At 38.3% G+C, this 16,006-nt stretch overlaps 1 protein-coding gene across 1 annotated transcript in view; it reads left to right on the top strand.

Moving 5' to 3' along the window:
- The first annotated feature begins 532 nt into the window (after nt 1–532).
- The window catches only part of LOC127628731 (bone morphogenetic protein 7-like), an 85,956-nt gene continuing 70,482 nt past the window's right edge, over nt 533–16,006 (top strand). Inside the window, exon 1 of the mRNA XM_052105569.1 lies at nt 533–1,157. Within this exon, the coding sequence (XP_051961529.1) occupies nt 758–1,157 (400 nt within the window). The 5' untranslated portion in view covers nt 533–757. The remainder of the gene's footprint in view (nt 1,158–16,006) is intronic.

Here is a 16,006-nt window from a genome sequence, read left to right as displayed (position 1 = left end):
GCTTCGTTAAGTAAGCATCCTGAGCAATGAAAGAGCACCATCTAAGCAAACTATATTTACCTCTGGACATCTAATCTGTCTGATTTTTAATTTTTAATTTTTTTATTGACACCAGTCAAGTCTGTTTTACAAGATCTGTTTCCATTTTTTAGAATAAGATCAAGCAGTATAGACATGTGTCTTTGTAAGTCATGTTCCCTCCTTGCTTCTCAGAGATTCCGATTGTAATCTGTATACCCTCAGGTAAGATCTCTATCTAATAACAACAGTATAATTCACTCTCCTTGACATGTTGTAGCCTAATATGGTTTTTACTCAGCCAAACGCATTTCAGAGCAATGTTGTTGCTGCAGGTGGATTTCTGAAAACGGGAATCCAGACCCATCATTAGTGACAATCATCTGCTGAGATAACCCGACGCCTCCGCCGTTATCAGTCGCCTTCTCATACCTCCCACTCTGTTCGAGCGCTTTGTTAGCGGAGTTTACGCGTCTGCGCTTCGCTCCTCCCTCCTCTTCTGTACTCGGAACACGCATCGGTCTCTGCAGGTTGCGCGCTCCAGAAAAACGCATGGGATTGGTTTAAAACAGACGCAACAAGTTACAAGTAAGACCATGTCTCTTTTAAAGAGAGAAAGTTCTCTGGTTGCCGAAATGCGGGAATAAAATAACTGACCAGCGATAACGTTTCAATCAGAGTGTCACCTATTTGGATTGGCTCATTTATTTCTCTGAGACTCCGTGCGCAAAACTGAATCATGGTTTCGTTGCTGGATTTAAGTGCTCTTGTTCTGCTGCTCGTATGGGGATACTGCGTCCTGGCAGACATGGTCTTTACGAATTTTACACTTGATAACGAGGTCCACTCTAGTTTCATCCACCGGCGCTTAAAGAGCCAGGAGCGACGGGAGATGCAGCGGGAGATCCTGTCCATCCTCGGGTTACCGCACCGGCCGCGGCCGCACATCCACGGCAAACACAACGCCGCGCCGATGTTCATGCTGGATCTGTACAATGCCATGTCCACTGAGGGAGACGAGGAGGGCTTCTCGTACCCGTACAAACCCGTTTTCACCACTCAGGGACCGCCAATCGCGACGCTACAGGACAACAACTTCTTGAACGACGCGGACATGGTCATGAGTTTCGTTAATTTAGGTAAGATCCCAGCGCACAACCCCGCGAGCGCACACTGACACACTTGTCCTTCTTAAATGTGAAATAGGCTATCATGACGTGAACTGCTTATCTTTTTGACCATGAATTGAAATAAAAGCACTTTTAGATACAACTTGTTGGCATTTAAACCAATTAACGAGATGGTTCCTCTTTTGCCTCTTCATGTTTTGGGCATTGACAGGAAAGACCAGGGCACAGAAGTGAGATAATAACATGGCTGAGTGAATAATAACAGGCCACAGAATGGGGATTTTTATCCACCCAGAGAGTCCTAGATATTTTATTTGTTCCTGGGCCAAATATCTTGCATAGTTCTCAACTACATTGTTTGTTTGATATTGTTAAGCCACTTATCTGCGCAAAGCCGTAACCTTGGCGTGATTTCCAAGCCACTAATGCCAGTGAACACAAACCTATATTTGCAATGTGTGTTTTTGGGCAGTGATAATAAAGCGCTGTCGCATTCCCAAGCGTCTGCTGTCTCATGGCCAGCTGGATCCTCCGCTTATGTTCAGGGGCTCGTGGTTGGCTGCAGGAATGATATCAGCTGACAGAGGCACAAGTGTTTTGCTAAGTGCAAAGTAGGCTGTCTCATGACTCGTTTGCTCAACTGTATAGCGAAGAAGATTATGGGACAGTTCACGCAGTGCTGCGTTCAAAAGCTGCCAGACAGAGGACCCAATAATGTACTTTGGTAATTGTAGTTTCTGCCTAAATGTATTGTTAAGTTATTGCTGCTAACACAGTAATATTTAAAAAAAAATAAAAAATAATTACTACTAATAATAATAATGAATGTATTAATTATTGTGACTTTTAGAATCTTCCTTTCTTTATTATTATTATTATTATTATTAATGGCTAATATTAAAGGAATAGTTTACCTCAAAATGAAAATACTCATCATTTACTTAACAAAGATTTTTAGAAAAATATCTCAGCTCTGTAGGTCCATACAATGTAAGTGAATGGTGACCAGAACTTTAAAGTTCCATAAAGCACATACATGCAGCATAAAAAAATCCATACTACTCCAGTGGTTTAATCCATATCTTCAGAAGTGATATGATAGGTGTGAGTGAGAAACAGATTCATAATTAAGTCCTTTTTTTTAGTGTTTAATTACCAAGAGTCACATTTTTTAGACTCCTTTTCAAGAAAAAAATAACTTTTAAAAGCACATCTCGAGACACCTGCATTCTAATATGTTTTGTGCAGGGGAAAATATTTTGCACAAGCCTGCATTCAGTCTGGCTGCCCCCTACCCTTTTTAAAAGTTTAATGTTGAAAGTTCGAGTGGCCATCTTTAAAATGCAACAAAATTACATGACAGCGCAACACCACAACCAAATGTTGGATGAGTACTTAGAACAACAATTAAAAAACAACACAGATAAAATGAATCAAATTATCTTGTGTGGACATTGTCATGTTCACTGTTGTCTTTTGTTTTTGTGCTTTTATGTTGAAGTTTAGTTTAGTTCCTGTTTCCTGTTTGGTTTTTGTAGTCCTTTTGTAGTTTATTTTTATGATTGGTTTTCCCCTGATTATTTCTCCTTCCCTGATTGTTTTCCCCAGGTGTCCCTCATTCCCTTGTTTGTTCCTTTCTGCATTTAAACCCTGGTTCTTTGTTCAGTCATTGTCGATCGTTAATGTTAATGTTAATGTTAATGTTAATGTTACCGTTAATGTTACCTTTGCCCTCCGTGGATGTTTCCCCAACCTGTGTTCTGGATGTTTTTTCGTGTTTATGTTTTGTTCTCCCTTCATGGATGTTTTGTTTGTACCAGTCATTAGTCTTGATTATTTTTTCAATAAAGCTGCACCTAGATCCCCACTCCTCGTCTGCCTTTTCCTGCGTTCGTAACATTTAAGTTGCTAAATGACATCGAACTTTACCTCCAAAGAGTGACATCGATGACATTGCCTAACTTGGCTTGGCTGAATGTTTCATAAGCACCTGGCTTGTCTTATCAGTGAGTCTGTTAGTTTCCTCATTAAATTGTCATCATCTGCACGCAAGCACAACACTGCCATGCAAATTGTGATTTATTGCTTGATAAGAGCAGTTATGTTGTTAAGGGTGTGATTTGTATTGCTGTTTATTGGCAAAATGGGTCCATGGGTGGATGCAATGGTTGAGCGATTATCGGAATTATTTTTAAGGTATATAAAAGCCATGTTAGATAATAGTTTAAATGTGGTTAGACTGTTTATAAACCCCAGTTATTAGTTTGGTGATTACGATTAATTGATTTATGTAAGGATGTTACCAGAAATTTTAGTTTGGGGCAGACCAAATTAAAGTTAAAAAAATGTGTCATTGAAAAACCCTAATTGATACCCATATATTCCTCAATACTACGGCCCTGGATTTATGGTATTTCTGTGTATGCTACATTCAATGTTGAAGGCATCACAACGCCAGAGGCTATAATACAGTTTTTATTATTGTGTTATAAAACATCTTTATTTCCATCAATTTAATTTGTTATTCTGCTGAAAGAGTGACAGAGATTTTACAAACTTCCAGAGTTTGAAAAATGAATATGCGTGTGTGTGTGAGTGTGTTTGTGTGTACTTGAGTGTATGACTACAGGGTGGGAGGTGACAGTGTTTCATATTCTGCAATGTGTAATTATCCAGAGGACTGCTGTATTCTGCCTATTTTGGACATGCACTGACACAGATGGATTTGACCACAAAGGCTTGCAGAATCAAGGGCCTCTCTCTCTCTCTCTCTCTCTCTCTCTGTCTCTCTCTCTCTCTCTCTTTCTGCTTAGCTTTTTCTCTCTTCCTGAGGAGAGACACCAGCTTTAAATCAAACAACCTGCTGTAGCCTGCTCTATTCAACCAAACCCCCTCTGCTGAATCTGCCAGAGAACACCTTTTATTTTAAAAACAAAGTCAACAGAGACTTTGCCCTTTAGATTGCTAAATAAAGAATGTGCAGATATGTACGTTTCATTTATTTTTCATCAGTTACATAGTTGTTCATTTAGACAATTGTTTTAATCGGTTGCACAGGTTGACTTCCAAATCAGATATCATTATAGCTTGTGGGCAAGTTTTACTCTACATGTGAGCGATATCAAAATATTAATATATTACAGCTGAGGATAACTACAAAAAAAATTATGTTAACTATAGAAATGTATTAAGATATTATTGCTATATGACTTCTCGCCCTGGAAAACACTATTTAAAAATTCCCTCATAGTTCCAGGTTTTCCATGCCTGTGGGAACCCTGTAAATAGCAATGTTTCAGTCTAATATTTTCTTCAGGTAACTTTCTGAAAGAAAGGAAAGACAACATGCATTAATTGAATGCATCTTGCTCATGTGCCCTTATATCAGATTATCCATGTCATGGCTGGGCTAAAACAAATGTTTGTCTCTCTGATTTCACTTCAATGCCTAAAACTCGTTCTATCAATCTTATTGAATCTTTCGAAAACATAAGGATTCATTCGCTGCCATTTGGGGAAAGAGTCAAGTCAAGTCAAGTCATTTTTATTTGAATAGCGCTTTTCACAACACACGTATTTTCAAAGCAGCTTTACAGAAAATCATGCATTAGCAGAAAATGAAACTGTAATATCTATAAAGTCTTAGAGTCATCATTGTGTGTGATTAAATGTAAATTGTGTATAAAGGTATCCCATGTCTTATGGTTGGAGTTGGCATCAGTTCATCCTCTGAAGTCCATCGTAATAGATTGAAGTGATGTCTGGCTGGCACCGGCTGCATTTAGTCATCATCACTCAGAGACACATGGCAGTGGAGGCTGACACCAAGCAGGAATGGAGTTGGATCTGGCCAGCTCTGGTATCCTAGGGATATGAATCCCGCGTTTGACACAGGAAACAAATAGAATAATATTAACGCTGATGCCATAACATTTTTTGCAGAGTTATAGATCATGATAAATGTTTTTGGTTCTGGCAGACCAAACCAAAGCAGCCTAATTGTGAGTTGATGGATAAATTAGATGTAATCCTGGCTAAATAGATGAGTCTTAAACTACATTTAAACTGAGTGAGTGTGTCTGTGTCCCAAACAGTGTTACAGAGACTATATTCCATAGTTTAGGTGCCAAATAGGAAAGGATCTACCTCCTTTTGTGGATTTTGATATTCTAGGAACTATGAACAGGCCAGAATTGTACGATTGTAATGAACATGATGGAATATAGCATGGTAGAAGGTCACTTAAGTACTGTGGAGCTAGTCCATTCAAAGATTTGTACATACAGTAGTTAATATGATCATATTACTTGGTTCTAGTCAGCACTCTGGCTGCTGCATTTTGAACCAATTGAAATGTATTTATGGAACTTGCAGGACATCCTCTTAGTAATACAATAGAGTAATCTAGTCTTGAGGTTATGAAAACATTAATTCGTTTTTCGGCATCAGCAATAGAGAGCATGTGTTGTAACTTAGCAGTATTTCTGAGGTGGAAGAATGCTGTTCTACAAACATTGGTAATTTGATTTTAAATTGACAGATTGTATCAAATATACCAGCACTAAGATCTAAAAGCACTATAAGAGAAATGCAGCCGCTATCAGATGATAAGAGCAAGTCATTTGTAACTCTGATAAATGCTGTCTCTGTATGGGATGGGGCCTAAATCCTGACTGAAATTGTTAATATATACTATTTCTTATATACTAAAGCCCTGCAGAGGATAGTGAGGACAGCTGAGAAGATCATCGGGGTCTCTCTTCCCTCCATCAAAGACATTTACAAAAAACACTGTATCCGCAAAGCAACCAGCATTGTGAACAACCCCACACACCCCTCACACAAACTCTTTACCCTCCTGCCTTCTGGCAAGAGGTACCGAAGCATTCGGGCCGTCACGGCCAGACTGTGTAACAGCTTCTTCCCCCAAGCCATCAGACTCCTCAATACTCAGAGACTGGTTTGACACACAAACACACACACACACACACACACACACACACACACACACACACACACACACACACACACACACACACACACACACACACACACACACACACACGTTGGTCTACCTATCATTATGAGGACTTTCCATAGACATAATGACTTTTATACTGTATAATCTATAGATTCTATCCTCTAAACCTAACCTTACCCCTAAACCTAACCCTCACAGAAAACCTTCTGCATTTTTACATTTTCAATAAAACATTGTTTAGTATGATTTTTTAGCGATTTGAATTATGGGGACACTAGAAATGTCCTCATAAATCACATTTATAGCATAATACCCTTGTAATTACTAATTTGTAACTTACAAAATTGTCCTCAGTAAATCACAAAACACGACACACGCACACACACACACACACACACACACACACACACACACACACACACACACACACACACACACACACACACACACACACTTGTTGTGTTTCCATGTTTTATGGGGACTTTCCATAGACATAATGGTTTTTATACTGTACAAACTTTATATTCTATCCCCTAAACTTAACTCTACCCCTAAACCTAACCCTCACAGAAAACGTTCTGCATTTTTACCTTTTCAAAAAACATAATTTTGTATGATTTATAAGCTGTTTTCCTCATGGGGACCGACAAAATGTCCCCACAAGGTCAAAAAGTTCGGGTTTTACTATCCTTATGGGGACATTTGGTCCCCACAAAGTGATAAATACACGCTCACACACACACACACACACACACACACACACACACACACACACACACACACACACACACACACACACACACACGTGTCTGAGTTGCACTGTCTGCTACCTCAATAACTGCTATGTGCATAGAACACTATCTCATAGTATGTTATGTTTAAGTTTTTAGAAACTGTCATCTTTTTGCACTACTGTGTACTGGTCGGTGCTGCACTGTCTATTGTCCTGTTCATTGTCAAAAATTTCTTGTACTGAACTTTTTGCACGTTTGCACGTGCACTTTATATAGGTATATAGGTATATATATATGTATTTTATATAGGTATTTTATTTAGTTGTGTACTCTCATGTGGTTCTATGTTTGTCCTATGTTTGTCCTATGTTGTTTTATGTAGCACCATGGTCCTGGAGGAACGTTGTCTCGTTTCGCTGTGTACTGTACTAACTGTATATGGTTGAAACGACAATAAAAACCACTTGACTTGACTTCTGTGTAGAAATGAACATAGTGTGTTTCTTCAAGCGTGTCTTTTTGACTAACTGAATTAGTCACTCGAGACGTCTTACATGTCACCCGCCTGTTGCGGGTAGATGAGCAAAATTACTCATGCATGAAATACATTTGAACGAGGAGTTTGTAAACTGGATTGAGCCTCGGGTGCTCTATCACAACCTCGGAGCAAATAAAAAATAACGAACATTCATAAAATCACTCGTAGAAAATGCTCTTAACATCTAAGATCAACAGTTATTGGGAAACGAGGCCCAGAACTCTATGAATGTGCATATCTTGAAGAAGCGCTTTCAACAGAGCTCACTACACACACATCAAATTAGACGTGCATCTGCAGCTGTTCTTTCTTCTGTTCTTCAAAATATAATCACGTTTCGTCAAACACACATCTTTGTGTCTAATTTCTTGTAATATATCACTCCGAGAAGTCTTACAGGTCGCCTTCCACAGTGGCTGGTACATCAGCAAAATACTGAAAAATCCACATTTGGCGGGTGTTAATTTCAAACCTTGTTCACCAGGAGTAGCTATATGAAAAATTCGGAAAGAAAGGAAATCAAAACTGTCATTGACTTCAAGCTTTGCAATTGCACCCACACTTTCTGTTGGAAAATTATCTCTAGAAAGCATTAAACGTTCATGTGTTCGTGTAAATGGAATTAGATGGGCAAGGAGGAGGCGAGAACTGGCTTGACAATATAAATAATAGTTTAATAAGAAACTTAAACAAAAGACACAAACACACACATGATGGACATGCCCGTAAACTATCTCTCTCTCTCTCTCTCTCTCGCACCATCTTCCGCAGTCGGCCTTTATCCCTCTCGGAGGCTTGATTAGCCTGATAAGTGTCGAATTTGTTTTTAAAACATTTATGTAAAATATGTATAGAAGTTCATCTTTTCAGAGCAAAAATAAATATTTATAAAAAAAATGAACCTCTATTTATTTTTGTACAGTGGCTTGACTCAACTTGGCTTGAAACTCATCAGGACTTCACTTGACTTGCTTGAGGTGAGTCACTGACTTTATTTGTCTGCACTGCACTTGAGACTTGACTCGAGACTTGATGGTTAAGACTTAAGACTTACTTGTGACTTGAAAATGTGTGACTTGCTCCCACGTCTAGATTCAACAAGTAATGTGACTTAATAATTTACTCATAAGCCATAGTGGCTTCGCCAGTGGCTACAATTTCATGCTATGGAAAGGTTACTCTGTTTTAAATTTTTAACATAGATTAAATTCAACTTTGATAAAAACTGACTAAACAATCAGCGTTTTTGAATGAAAGCACCCCCTAAAGTACCTAGCTTAAAATAGACTTCCAAGGTACTGTAATGTCACTTCCATATCTAATGAACTATAATACTATAGATTCTAGTTAGCTTTCAAGAACATTTTCTTTTAAATTGAGTTATGAGATGAAAAAATGAAAAATAAATGCTCCAAAGATCAGTCATGAAACTCTTCAGTGCACAAGCTTATATGTCTGTCTAACATGTAATCTGTGTGCCAATAGGCTCATATAGTCTATGGCCCAAACTCATTTGTCTAACATTTAAATTGCCTCGTTATTTTCAGGCATGCCGGTTTCACTGCAATGCACTATGAACTTTTTTCTCTGAGAGCCTCCTCCTCCCCAGCCCTACAGGTCTAGTTTTGCTTCAGGGGGTTGTATGTATGTCTACATGTGCATCAGCTGCATTCTTTTTTATGTAAATATCATGACTCATCTGGTCCATCAGATAAACCATAACCAAACCAGCGCTAACCAGCTTTATGTTGGTCCATGCTGGTCTTCTAAGCATTGTGCCTCCATATACTGCCTGTAAGGGTGGCATTTATCAGCCTTCAAACACAGCCAGTGCATTTAGATGAAGCAGCTGAAGTGTTTTTTTTTTATGAATGATGTGGAGAAAGTTTACCTCTTACACCTCCCATTTTATTCATTTGCACTCTTTCCTTCTGAATGAAGCTGGGTGGCATTCACCCCCTCTAAAATATTATGACAACAGTTCTGGGTCTGATTTCACAGATATTCATCTAAAGTGCAGTGGGGAGGTCTGCTGAATGACAGGCTCTAAAGAAGCTTTGTTAGACATGGCTGGACCCTTTTTATTCTTACAAAAGTTTCATAAGCCTGAGGCCCAATTTACGACAGATATGTGGGTGTCTCGCTGCTCCAAGAGTATTACTCTTTTTGTATATACAGTGAAGTGCATTTCAGTTCCAACGCACAGGTGTGACTCACTCAAATTGTTTGTAGTAGCACTGGAGGCAAAGGCTTTGTACTTGGATAGCTTTCAGTGTTTTATAGAGCCAGCTGTTTCTGAGGTATGCAACTTGAACGTTTTTAAATAATGTTCTGTCTATTGTGGTGTCAGTCGAGTTCCAAAGAAGGCCTGTGCTGTGTTAAATTTATTGATAATAGTGATGTTTCTAAGTGCTGCATGTAGAAGGGGTGGGACTCTGATTTCTTTGGACCCCAGGGCATAGGACATTTTGTCTCTGAGTCACCTTAGTAAAAATCCCAGCTGTGTAAATATCTTACGGCATGTATGTAAAATGTAAATGCAACACGCTGCACGCAACACGAGTCAATGCTGCGGAGGGCGTGTGAACACTCCAGGGAGCTAGAACATGCTTTTCATAGTGTGAAATGCCGAATGATAGGATTCATTCGGAAAAGAGTATGCTAGACGGTCATCTACCATTCAGCTAAAATCATATAAAGAAGTTAAAGAGATAGTTTTACAAAAAATGAAAGGATTTTTTAGCATGGCAATCGTGAAAAGAAGATCAGATATTAATAAGGTCTTTAATTGAGTCTGTCACACCACTTTGCTGCTCATTCTTTTCAATCAAGTGTTACATTTTTTGGTTGTCCACATCCAAGCATATCAGGACACAATACAGGTATGTCAAAAGGGAGAACTATAATTCTTACCAACACAATATTCTCTCTCTCACTTCTGAGGATTCTGTCTGTCTTTTCACCTTATGTGGAAGCTGAGCTGCTGAAATCCAGGGGAATGATGGCATCAGAGATGAAGATTGTGCAGGAAATGGGTGGGAGAGAATATAAGGAGGGGGTTCTGATTGGAAATATGGGACAGCGTGAAAGAGGGACCTGCTGTGTCATACCTATTCCATACTTTTCTCTTGGTTTCCCTGCATATTCTAGGATAAATGGCAAACAGGCCAAGGCATACTTCCTAAGTTGTGACAGCCCATATTCTCGGCTTCAATTCAAGTGTGACTGAATGTGCAAACACTTTATTTTTTTTATAAGTGGTCACTGGACAACCAGCACTTTATTGTAATTACACAACATATAGAATATAAAGCATTGAGCTCTGTTCCAAAACCTAATGAGCTACCTCATTGTCTACTGCCTAAATATCGAAGGCAGCTTCCTAAATGATTTGCGATCACCTCACAATGGCACAATATTAAAATATAACCGTCACAACGGCATGATATTATAATAAGCAAGGAAAAGCATAGCACACACAAATATTGCTAAAAATATATATTTTTTCCCCATAATGAATGTAATATATAGTGGAGACCGGGGCTACTTGTCACACTGAGAACTTGTCGCAATTGCTATATCTCAGTAATGATGAGATTTGTTGTTAAAGTCCAGTTGTACAAATTTCTTTCAAATAATTTTTGTGAAGTCAAACCTCCAAAGTAAATTTTCACTAACGTCACGTTTTTTTATAGCTCTTGGTTAAAAATAATCCAACTGCACTGGTTAGGTTCAACTGTATTATGAAGGCAGATTTTTAATGAGTTTTAATGGTGTCACATGCATTTTAAATGTCAGAAATGCATACAATTGATACATTTCAATTAGGGCTGTTGATTAAATGTGTTAATGTAGTACGATTAATTATATTACAAAAAACAACACTTTAAAAAATGAATGCAATAAATCATGCCCCCTGACATGCACCTAAATTCAGAATGAATGTACGGATTTTCCGAGAAGGGTATAGCTGCAGACATTGCTCCAAAAAAGGGCGGTCACTACAAACCACCATTGAAGAAATAGGGAGCCTCCTACCTAACCCTTTCTCTAACCTTAAAGCTACACTATTTCACTTTTAGCCCTCTAGTGGTTAAAAAATAAAACCAGAAGAATTTGTTTTTGGTAATGATGCAAGTTGTGCTTCGGCTCTGCTCCTCTGCATGGATGGTTCGAGGCACCGGTGTACACATGGATACAGGACATCTTATCAGAGCGAATGGACAAATAAATAATGAAAGAAAGGAAAAGACGGATACCTGACAGCATGTCATCTGAGCAGGTAAGTGCCATATATTATGCTGTTGTTTTGAATCATTGGAAACATTGATGTTTTGAAATTAAGTGACGTTACAAAAGTTAGGCAACGTTCAATTACATTAGACACAACAATTGCTAGTCTGATAAGATTAAAAGTTGTAAAGTTTTTATAACTGCAGGATATTCTAGCCAAATAGACCAAGGTAGTAACTAATTTATAGATTGTCATTGTTACCATCCAGTGGTCAACATCATTTCAAGACTCACATGTCCTTGGCAAGCCTAGGACTAAAGGATTTAATGGCGATGGTGCGAATGATGCATGTATGCAATTTCCTGTGAAATTAATAACATTTTGTTATTTTTTAAGAAAAAAGTTACATAGTGTAGCTTTAACTGTGAGTGGAAGTAATGCCTCATTTTGGAGCGTGAACAACCCTCTTTTGGAGTAACCTTACCCCCTTTGGAGTAACACTGCCCTCTTTTGGGGATTCCGCCCCAATTTGGAGATCTCTGGCCAAGCTATACCTACTTGGATTTTCGTACCATATGAGCAATTCAAGCTTGAAGCACATCTGTTTTTATGAGCCGTGTCAATAGGTGGCAGCGCACCTCAACCAAACTCACAAGCAGCACAGACACAGCCACAGAATGAGAACCAATAACCAACAGGTGAGCAAAGCACAACAGAATAGGAATCTTGAGACATGATGTACAATGTTTCCACTACTTTTAACTTGACACAGCATCCTAAAAATGATGGTCAAGAACGCATATGCTACTTTGAGAATTGACTAATTAATGCAAAACAGTTTGCTGTCAACTGTAGGCTTGTTCAATAATATGAAGACAAAACAAAGAATATATTGATTTCTTAAGCCACATCTGTAACAATAATGCAATTTACTTCAAACTCCATTCCATTGTAACATGCCAAACTTACCCCATATCGTGTGACAACATGCTCCTTGTTTAAGGCTGGTTTAAGAGGTTTACAGTCCTCGCTTCAGAGTACTCCTATTATGCCTTTGAATTTTTTTTCTAGGTAGGCAGCTCACAGTTGCTTTTGCCTGTAGTGTCTCAAAAGCAATTTAACAGTTTATTCAGTCAAGAAAAAGATTGGATCTAATGAGACTCTCATCCATAATGAATTACACTACCTCTCTCTGTTAGCGCTCAGACTTCCACCAGTTTGAGAAGAAGATGGAGAGGGGTGAAATGCTTACCTGCGCTCAAACACTTTCCACACATTGCTCGACCCATGCTTAGAGTTCCATTGGGTGAGGACAATACCTTCCACGAGAAAGAGACATCATTACCCCATCCACTTTTATGGGGCTGTTTTCCATCTCTCAACCTTGCTAATTCGTTTTTGAGCATGTTAGTCACAGCTTGCTCTCATGCAATCCTCTGGTGATTATGCAAGTGGAACAACGACAGATAAAGAAAGAGAGGGAGAGAGACATAAGTACCACACTTGTGCTGGGGATTCATAGCTATTAAGCCTCTAATTGATCCCTGCTCGTGTAATAGTTCACAGTTACATCAGTTTCTGGTGGAATGGCCTCGTAAACACAAACACAGCTCCTGGCACCATGAGCCACAAATCTGAACACTGTGAGTAAAGGTGAATGCATTCACATGTTTTGGCATTAATACTTAGCAGATGTTTAGAGAAAAAGAACAAACAAATATCACTTATAGGTTTTAGGGGGATAGTTCATCCGAAAATGAAACTTCTCTCATCATTTACTCACTCTCATGCCATCAGATGTGTAGGACTTTTTTTATTCTGCTGGTCACAAATGAAGATTTTCAGAAAATATGTAAACTCTGTAGGGCCATACAATGCAAGTGATGAACTGGTTGAACTATTCCTTTAAAGGCATCCAAAAATGTCACCTACTCCCTCCCGCTGCTCGAATCAAGCATGCTTTTTCAATTAGTTTGTTTTTTAACCCAAAAGAAGTTTTCAAGAAACACATGAAGTAGCCCATAAAACTCGTAGTGTGGAATGAAGAACATATTTTCTCTGAAAATCGGCACTGACTACTTCAACAAACATTAAAGTGCCAGTCACCATTCACTTCTATTGAATAGAAAATAGAATCTGACATTCTGCTAGACTATGGTTCTCAATCTGTAGTACCACTGAAGGTACACACAACACATTCAATTTACAACACTAATAAAAGAATATCTTTATTTTATCAATATTTCTTTATGTTGGCTTGTTGAAGATTCTAACACTAATTCTAACCAAAATTTCAACACTAACTCCTCCTGGAGCTTTCAAGCTAATCAAAAATCTAAAACTTGTTTGAACTTTCAAACAAGGCTTTGCCAAGCCAACATAAAAGTTTGTCTACCTAATTACAGTAGTTTAAATTGGTATTAAAATGTTTCCATTATTTTATTTAAATGTATTATTTATATGCAATTATAATATAGCTTAATTGAATGTAAGGCACATCTAAGAATGTAATGTTGCTTGGGGTGACAACACCGGTTGCAACAGCTCAAGGACGGCTCTGCTTGTGACCAAACGTAATGACATCATGACACAAGAAACAATGAGGTTTGGTTTTATTGATATGTATTGGGCTCTGTATACATTAGTTTGGCAGATGATTTGATTTAATTTGAGAGTGACTTAAATTGTGGTCTATTCATCATTCAGAATAATCATATGCCCCCAGAAGACTCTGAATGTGACGTAAGAGTCGGATGGACTATTTTTATGACATTTTTAAGCTTTAACGTGAGTCATAATCAACTTCTTTTCTATGGAAATCAGTTGTCAGATGAAAAATAAAAAAATTATATATATATCTACCTTGTGTTCTGCAGAACAAAGAATGCCATATGAGTTTGGAATGACATGAGGGCAAGTAAATGATTTTTGGGTGAACTCTTCTTTTAATCAATATATGACATTATATTGCTTCGTCATTAAGGTTCCCTTAAATAGATGTCAATTTGCTCAATGCTTAAAAAATAGAAAGAATATTGTTGTGACACTTTGATGTTCTGTACTTGACTGTTTTGATCAATGGTTGTAATTGGCCTGAAAAATTTGAGAAACACTGTTAGATGTGTTAGGTAAGCTGTTCTTGTAACCATTTGTTGTGAGTTTTTGTGTTGCGGCCTCCTGAGGTTGGTGAAACCAGAAGTGTGTCTGTGTTTGTGTGTGACCCCTATTTCAGCAAACTTCTCATTAGAACATAAATTCTCTTGGGTCACACAGTAACAATGGGCAATCCTCATGGAAGTTGCCCTCCACACACACACACACACACACACATGCACACACGCACACACACACCCCTGTCCTGGGAGACTCAGGCTCATTTCTGGCAGTCGGTTTGTAAGGTTTTATAGCGTAAATTAGGCCAGGTAATAAGACTCTTTTTGGGGAAGCATGGCGTAATAGGTAATTTGTTTGGTTTAGCAATGTGTTAAAAAGCGTCTGACTCACAATGCACATTCACAAATGGAAACATCACACCATTTTTTTGCTGCATTTTACACAGTATGTTTGAGTCCTGGAAGAATAAAGTTGTATTAGCCTAATGATTTGCCATGGACTAGTAAAAATCCCTGTCATGGAAAATGACACCCTATTTCTGCATTACTAGTTTGGACTCTAGTTGCTCATTTGTTAAATTATTCATTGTTTGCAAAAGATGTAGGTGTACGAGAGTGCTTTGCCTGTTTAACTACATTACTTAGGGTACACTTCAAGAATCTCATTGGTCTCATAGAAACACATTATTATACTTACATTTTTGCATGGCTCATTGTATGTATCGATGCAGTTTCCTAATGAAATGAACACTAGAGGTGCTACAGCAACAACACTATTCACTTTCACACAAATTAGGGGTAAAATGGCAGATTATCAGTTCATAAACACTTACTTTTTGTCCTGTTTACAACACATCAAAACACTTTTACTATAGGACATGACTTGTAAATCTATACATTTTAACATTAGCATTAGATAAGCAACTACATTTACAAGCTTGTTCAAGTGCAATAGAATTTCACGGTAGCTCAACTGATAAGGCGTTGCACTTGCGATGCAATGGACTGGGATGTGAGCCCAGAAGAACATGCAACCCTGCTATGAAGACCAACTTAACCAGCATGCAATACCCCTGCTGATCTTGGCTGGTTTATGCTGGTCTAGCTGGTGGACCAGCATAACCATGCTATTCACTAGCTAGATTTTAGCTAAAAAAAATCAACCTACTGTTTCCAATTGCTATATGCCATGTCTTTTTCAGCAGCTCCAATCTTGAGGAAAAAGTTAAGATTCAATTCTTACAGTATCATATTCAGT

The sequence above is a fragment of the Xyrauchen texanus genome, chromosome 35 (assembly GCF_025860055.1).
Source record: "Xyrauchen texanus isolate HMW12.3.18 chromosome 35, RBS_HiC_50CHRs, whole genome shotgun sequence".
NCBI lineage: Eukaryota > Metazoa > Chordata > Actinopteri > Cypriniformes > Catostomidae > Xyrauchen > Xyrauchen texanus.
Note: the sequence above shows the minus strand (reverse complement) of the source record. Positions and strands in the feature narration are given on the sequence as shown.